The 7,824-nt window shown below is 33.9% G+C and overlaps 1 protein-coding gene across 3 annotated transcripts; it reads right to left on the reverse strand.

Annotated features, from left to right (window-relative positions):
* Positions 1-1,334: 1,334 nt before the first annotated feature.
* Positions 1,335-4,806, reverse strand: LOC142549137 (ethylene-responsive transcription factor RAP2-7). 3 transcript variants are annotated; one of them, XM_075657948.1, is made up of 9 exons: positions 3,921-4,806; positions 3,780-3,805; positions 3,641-3,671; positions 3,440-3,527; positions 3,215-3,360; positions 2,955-2,999; positions 2,743-2,840; positions 2,347-2,543; positions 1,336-2,007 (listed from the first exon to the last, which is right to left on the reverse strand). In XM_075657948.1, the coding sequence occupies exons 1-9, from the start codon at positions 4,427-4,429 to the stop codon at positions 1,759-1,761; spliced, it is 1,389 nt and encodes a 462-aa protein (XP_075514063.1). In that variant the 5' UTR covers positions 4,430-4,806; the 3' UTR covers positions 1,336-1,758. The 3 variants fall into 3 exon arrangements, with proteins under 3 accessions (XP_075514054.1, XP_075514063.1, XP_075514068.1); XM_075657939.1 differs by having other exon boundaries at positions 1,335-2,007; positions 2,743-2,999; XM_075657953.1 differs by lacking the exon at positions 2,955-2,999 and having other exon boundaries at positions 1,338-2,007; positions 3,921-4,805.
* Between the last annotated feature and the right edge of the window lie 3,018 nt (positions 4,807-7,824).

Here is a 7,824-nt window from a genome sequence, read left to right on the forward strand (position 1 = left end):
GATTTACAATTATGTAGTTATGGCCTAATTGATGGTCCAATACCCAATCAAATTTTAATAGTGTGCCCGATTGAACTACTTGAGGTTGGTGGACCTAGCCCTCACTCCTTGGATTCACAATTGGGCTAAAAATTTATTTTCCTTCAACTCGGATCAAATCGGGTCTCAAACCCGAACCCAGCCTGAGTTGCAACAACACATATTGCCCATTATTCTTTGCGGATATGTCCATGTTACCCCATAGGGATGACAAAAACTTGTGTGAGACGGTCTCATGGGTCGTATTTTGTGAAACGGATCTCTTATAGTTTGAATTTGGCTTATGCCCTTATCTTATCTTATCAAGTTTCGGAAATTTCCTTATCACTTTTAATTTGAATATTAACATTACATTTTCAAAATTTCACAGCATAAAAAAGGAATCGCGCGGAACGAAACATATACGGAACCAAAGAACATGAAACGAACAGTATACAATCTAGTTTTCAAAAACAAGAACATAATTAATTAAAACATATATATAAGCCCACTTACCAATTCTTGAAGCAACAAACGTGGAAGAATGTTTGCTGGAATGTTCAAACATAGGGATGTTTCTTGTTGCCGAAACCTGGCTCGAATAAAGTGTTGCTTATTCTCGAAAAATGTGATACTTGGCTCGAGTCTTGGACAACTTCATCATCAACTTTGGGTAGAGTTTCTGTTTGAAATTGGGAAGAACAAGGATCGAAAATTTTGCTGTTAAGGGGCTCAAATTTTGGGATGTTTTTTTTTTTTTTTTTTTTTTTGTGATTATAGTCTACCAATGGCCACTATTTACATTTTGTAAATAACTAGCCGAAAAGTCCTCCGTTCATGGCTATTTACCTCATTTAAATATCATTATTTCTCATTCATTGTATTGCTACAACTCATCCCAAATCAGGTGAATGTGGCTTTCTAAATTTTCGAAAATATGGTGTATTTTATCCCTCATTTATATTGTTTTCATTGCTACTGAAAGTTGGGTTGAATGACCATTAATTAAGCTATTAAAACTCGTCCAATCTCTTATCCAAACTATAAAAAATGAGGTGTTTTGTGGATGAATATGATTCGCGTAAATATGAGCTATTACAAGGGAGTGAATGCTTGGTTAAAAGCACTTAATTGTTGAAATTAAAGCTTTATTGTTCACGAATTGTGCTGGTTATAATTACGTTGGAATTGAGTTCAAAATTTTAAATTTTAGGAATGGTACAAAGTTGATATTTCTTCGTTGTCTTTTTGTGTGGCAATGTGTTTACAAATGCATTATGTATAGTGTTTGCGAAAGGCCGTAACTGCTCTAGATAAATGACGAGGCACCAATTTCATCAAATAGCCTGAGTACGGTACAAGATTGATCTGGCTACAGGATTTTGAAACTAAATGTATGTAGATGTCATGGGATATATATTTGCAATATTCACATAACACGTTTGGAAAAATGTAGGGGTGATATGACATTGTATTGGCTTATACAAGAACATAAACATTCCAAATCTTTCATTCCCGACAAGCACTTTCATAAACCTTTGATGACTTCGAGAACTGCAGCCGCGACTCTTTGATTTTACATCCAACAAACCACATCAATGGTTGAACTCTCCGGAAAAGCTGATTCTTCCGACAATAACAGCAACACAACAAAGTTGGTTCCCGTATCTATCCACTTAAAAGAATGGCATCAAGGGAGTCTTAAACCTACATATGATCCTTAACTAACCAAGAAACTCACTAAGGTGGTGGCAAAAATGGCTTAATGTGAGAATGACACCGAGAAGCATGTGTAGATATATTAGGATACGAGGCGGAGAGATTGAGTGTTGTTGGATACAAAGTTGTAGTCAATGGTGAGAATCCTGATGATGCTGCAGTACTAGATGAAGTTGATATTGGGAGCGCACGAACTTGCTCGTGCACTTGCCATGCCTGATTTGCTAGTCCTTGAGGGTTGAATTCGATTCCTTGTCCAGCTGCTCTTTCCTGCAAATTTGGTTAATTTTTTTAAATTTAATGCCTTTCAAACATAAAAGCGTTCATATCTAAATCATGTGTTTCAAGTAGCACGAGAAAGAAAAATATTTTGATCTAGTGTTGTGTTTCCCATCACAAGAATGAAAGCACCTGTCAACCAATTCCATACATCTAGGAGCAGACCTTGACTGTGAAACTTGCTGAGGGGAAGGACCAAAATGTATGCGTGCAGCAACATTGACGTGTTTAGAAAAATTACATATAAAACTTTAGATGTCTGCTTGCCAAATGACCAGATGGAAAGTTTAGCAGCAATAGAGAATAAGAAGATGGACGTGTTTGATTTACCTTATAATTTGGAACAGAAGTAGGATTCACAGCATTCCATATAATAGGATGCTCCATAGTAACTGGAACTCCATTGAGAAGCGGATTGCTCACTGATCTTGTCGGGCCGTGACGGAATTCAAATGGACCCAAATTTCCACTCTCCTTCGAGGAAGAGGTTGACATCCCCAAGTTCAAATCAAGATTGTGTTGGCTACCTGCATTTATGTTACAAGAAAGCATCAACACAAGGCAATCGATCCACATGCAATAGAATTCACTAATTTCACATCCATTCCCTATGCTTTGGTCCAAAATTTCAAACTCACATCATAAAAATTCGTGGGATCTGGTACCATTTTCTGTCAAATCTAATTTTTTATGGAGATTACGCACTAGAAAATACGAATCCATCACCTTCTTGACCAGGTGTTGATTCCGTATCATACAAGTTCGGTTCGAAGTTGGTGACTACATCCCTTCCGTTGCTTTTGATGGCAGCCTTGTCATAGGCCCTAATAACAAAGGAGAATGGAACTTTAATAAAACCTTGACGATTTTTTTTTTGTACGTTTCGATGTAATAAATCAATCAAGAAACTCTGGCGATTATGATGATCACAAAACGACCTTGCACCCTCTACTTCGGTGTCGTATAGTCCAAGATATATATACCTGCAGTTCAACCAGAGCTCACAAAAAAGATAGCGGTTTCGAGCTCTCAAAGTTAAAAAACAAAGTTACATATCGTACACTTATATTCTTGCAAATGACTCGAGCCAAACCCGTCCGGTCCACAATCAAACAATATATAACTATAGTTATTCCTTCAGAGTCGATTTAGTTAAGTATTGTATTTTTAAATAAATTAATATATTATTTGCACTTACTTCTTGCCTAGTAACTGGCCCATTCGAGCTTCCCATCGACCACACTTGTGTAGCGTAACTCCTCGATATTTAGAACTCCCTCGGGAATATCCCGTGCTTTGTCGACGTAAAATATGCACAAATTCTTCCTTGGACAAATTCTTCATCTATATCCATATTATATAAAATAGAAATTAATTAACCTACTCTTCATTTATATGTTTTGCGAAAAAATCGAATAAGGACCTGAGTCATATCCTCTTCATAATCATTGAGGTTAAAATTAATATCGGCGTCAGCACCCCGGAATTTAATTGCAGCTTTATCATATGCTCTGATGAAATAAGAATTTTTAAAAATATATCAAGAATTTTAATCAAATTAAGTGTTAAACCTAATGTTATTGAATGAAAAGGAAGAAAAATAAATAATATTTGATTTACGTACCTAGCAGCAGATATAGCCGTGTCAAATCCACCTAACACAAATCAATACCAAAACTTCATCAAGATTTTTTTTTTTTTTTACCAAAATAGGAAAAAGGAAAAATAACAGAATCCAAATATGGAAATAAAATAATACATACCCAAGTAAACTTGTTTCCCGCAGTCCCTACACCCAAAAATAATCGTCATAATATTAATAACAAATATATTCAAAATTATTGTAATTCAAAGAAATGAAGGATTACTTATTATTTAATTTTAATTTAAAAAGTGTGAATTACCAAATATGGGATTCCCATCTTCCAGTTCTCCGATAAAAAGTAACCCCTCTATACTGTGAACTTCGGGACCTGGGCCCCCTCCGGCTCTTCCTAGCTTTCACCTGTTGTACCTGCTGCTTCTGTTCTTGTACAACGAGCTGATGACGGCGGAGATCTGCCGTGTCTCCAGTGTGACTCCACCCCTCCAATCTCAACTCTCCGATCCCACCTACCGGGAAAAGCTCACGAGTCACCAAACCTGGCCCAGTCAAAGTCAACCCCCGATCATCACAGGCAATATCCTTGTCAGCTGGATCGTCGTTTCTGATGCCTGCGCTTCCGTTGTTTAGGATGTCGAAACTGAAGGTGAAGACGGCGGTGTCGGCGCCGGAGCCAGGGGAGGCACGTGAGGAACACGCTTCGCCGTTACTGGAGCTGGTTTTACCTTCTGAAGAAATCTTCGAGCGTGCTCCCCTTGCAAGTTTGTCCTTTACATTGCTGTTATCGATGCTGAGATTGAGATCAAACATGTTTCTTTCTTCCTTGATATTTCTCTGCAAGTCTGAATTGAGTGTGGTTCTATTGAGAAAAATTATGATGGGCTTGAAGAGCTTAATCTCAAACAATATTAAAAATGTCTGAAGGGAAGGGATTAAATTTCTTGGATCTCAAGGCTGAAAGCAACAGGATCAACAAATTAACATGCAGACCCGAGAATCAATATTCTCTTGTAATTATCAATGGAGATCCATCTGCGAGAAATTAACAAAAGCACACACACACACATATATCTTCAATTAATAACTCCTGGCTTCACGGATATATATTGTTCTTATGTGAATATGTATGTATATGCGGGGAGAGAGAGAGAGAGAGATGGCAGGTAGTTCTACTAATGTGCTGTACTCATAATATGATTTCCTATGACCATTTAACTTTAAGGTTTCTAAGTTCTGTCCGAACCGGGATAGCAGGTTGCCAGTGTGTTGATGGAAAAGATAATGTTTTCGAAGTTCGATGGAACAAATAAATAATTAGTATTTTTTTCAAAATATATTGATTGAAAAATATTTATATAAAAAATATATTCGACAACTGATTGAGTTACTTTTCATAATAATAACAACATTATAATAACAAAAGTTACAATTTGATTTAATAATTGAAATTGGTTGGATTTGATGTAAGGTTTGTGAACTTGTTACTATTATTATTTGTGGCTATGGATTTGGGAAAAATTAATCAAAAAATCACAAAGAAAATTGGTGTGACGTCTCAATAATCCTTTGATTGATCAAGTATATATAATAAATCAACGTTCATTTTCAACTCCAACAATAATGTTTGTTTGAGTCAAGATACATCTCCGTCAACATTCATTCCAACAGTCTGGATACTTCATGTGCATATATTGTGTGAGACGGTCTCAGATGTCCTATTTTGTGAGACATATATCTTATTTGAGTCATCCATGAAAAAGTATTACTTTTTATGCTAAGAGTATTATTTTTTATTGTGAATATCGGTAGGGTTGACCCGTCTCACATATAAAGATTCGTGAGACCGTCTCACAGGAGACCTACTCATCTATGAAAATCAAATTCAAAAGTATTTCAAGTCGAAAAACATAATGTGTATTTTTTTGAAATAATATGTATTATATTATAAAATTATTGGATGTAATATAAATGTATTCATTTTTTAGTAAAATCAAATTAAATGCAATAAATATTTTTGATAATTTAAATTAAATAAAATTGATCAATAAAATTGATTTGTGTCATCCCTTGATTTTTATCATCATCGTTATAGTTATTTATAATGTTTTTGTATATTCGGGGGCGGGTGTTCACAACGAGTCTGGAACACGAAATCTTCTCTTACTAAAGTTGGAGATGGGAGGGTGCCACTAATCAGGCCAACACGACTGTGGCCACCCGAATTGATATAAATTTAATCTAAAATTATCCAAACAAATAAAAATTTTAAAAAAAATTGGGAGGCTTATATAAGTGGCTCGTCACCGACCACAGTGGAACATCCGGATCAATCAAACACAATAAATTTAGGCAAATTTTGTCGGAGTTTATGCGGAATAGTTTTGAATATAGTACTTAAGCCGAATAACAACAGCATTATATGATAAAATATGATAAATCTAAAAAAAAATTTATCCCAAGAAAAGAAAGCATAGATGGGCAACAATTTTCTGATGATAACGCCAAGTTAGGACCATTGTGCATGAGTTGTCCAACGGGCATTGCATTGAATTAAATGCCGAGGATGGAGCGGTCCAAAACCTATAAGAGGATCTTATCGACTCACCCCCGATGAGAACAAACATTCATTTTCAATATATATGAATTGCAAGTGAAGGAATAACTGTTGGCACTTTAATGAAACCTATACCCATTATCGTTATCGTTACGTTTCGTATCCATCATACATACATACATACATATAAATATATATATATATATATATATATATATATATGTCCTTATTGTAACACATATGATCGATATATTTGTTTTTTTTTTTTGATTTTGAGTTTTTATATAGTTAAATGTTCTTAAATCTGTTATTTTTTCCAATGACGTTGACTTACGAAATGTCAAATCTGTACTCTATAAATGATCAGAATCATAACGTGACAAATAATATACACTAGTTACTATGCACACGCGATGTGTGTGTACAATTTTTTATTATTAATATTGATGGACTAAAGTGTTATTTGACAATTTATGGAGTGACTTAATTGATATTTGAATTGTTGAAATAAAAAAAATAAAAATAAAAGTGTGTGTTGAAATTAAAAAAAAAAAACAAAACAAAATAACAAAAAACAAAAGTGTAATATCAGTATCATATAAGGGTAAAATGGGAAGAAAAAGTTGGTATTCTTCTAGGTAGTTACTATCATGTGCTCAACCTTAATATAATAGAACAGATAACCAAGATTGCAAATTTTTCAGAATAAAAATGTATAGAAATTTGGAAATAATGTGATTATATATTCTACTCTACTTTTCAGTAAAAACAACTTAGATAAATATCATCTTTCAAATTACGTCATTAATCCGCACATGCGATGTGTGTTATGTAACTTTTGGTTTTTGGAAAACCGGTTTTCGTGGGATAATAAGTAATTTTCCTCTTCTTTGCCGTTAGTTTTTCCATAATTTTTATTAATATTTGCATTAGTGCAGTTGAAGTAGGATGACTTACAAATATGTAGAGACGAAGTCAGTAATTACTATACATGACTGAAGTTTAATTAATGGTACAGACACGAAAGCAACACACATCTGGTTTTATATATGTCTGCAGATGCCTGGTTTTACATCCAAGTTATCAACCTAAATGACCATACATATATATTGCTAAATGTTTATTTTATTAAACATATAAAAATAACTAAAGAATAGTTAAAATTAATGAAGATTAAGAAATAAAAAGCATAAAATAAACTTGAATTTAATTTTAAGTCAAAAGAAAACCGACAACAAGTGTAAATTGGGGTGCGGCAATAGATGACCAATGGGCAACTAATTAATTAATATACCGATAAATGCCGATAAAAAAGCAATATATTCATAAGTTTGATTGGCAGTAGCGTAGCCCACCATACGTACGTACGTACGTGTGTGTATATATATATATATATATATATACACAGTTTCATAGATACGATCCACGAGACCATCTCATAAAAACGTATTCTTAATTTAAATCATTGCGTATCAATGAAACGGATTGATCTGTTCCTTATTTACAATAAAATATTAATATTTTCATGTAAAGATAATATTTTTTATAAATCAGGTCGGATTGAAGATCCGTCATAAATGTTTTTGTTAAATTAAATGAAACCTCATAAAAACGACTCAAAACAATATAAATAAATAATTAATAAGTATCA

The sequence above is a fragment of the Primulina tabacum genome, chromosome 1 (assembly GCF_025594145.1).
Source record: "Primulina tabacum isolate GXHZ01 chromosome 1, ASM2559414v2, whole genome shotgun sequence".
NCBI classification, from domain to species: domain Eukaryota; kingdom Viridiplantae; phylum Streptophyta; class Magnoliopsida; order Lamiales; family Gesneriaceae; genus Primulina; species Primulina tabacum.

What these genes read in the sequence shown, in the direction of transcription:
- LOC142549137 (XM_075657939.1), bottom strand. Translation starts at nt 4,429, where the DNA reads ATGTTTGATCTCAATCTCAGCATCGATAACAGCAATGTAAAGGACAAA. An exon ending in ACGGCTATATCTGCTGCTAG is followed by an intron (nt 3,528 to 3,640) that starts GTACGTAAATCA and finishes TTATTTCATCAG; the next exon opens with AGCATATGATAAAGCTGCAA. An exon ending in GGCCAGTTACTAGGCAAGAA is followed by an intron (nt 3,000 to 3,214) that starts GTAAGTGCAAAT and finishes GTTGAACTGCAG; the next exon opens with GTATATATATCTTGGACTAT.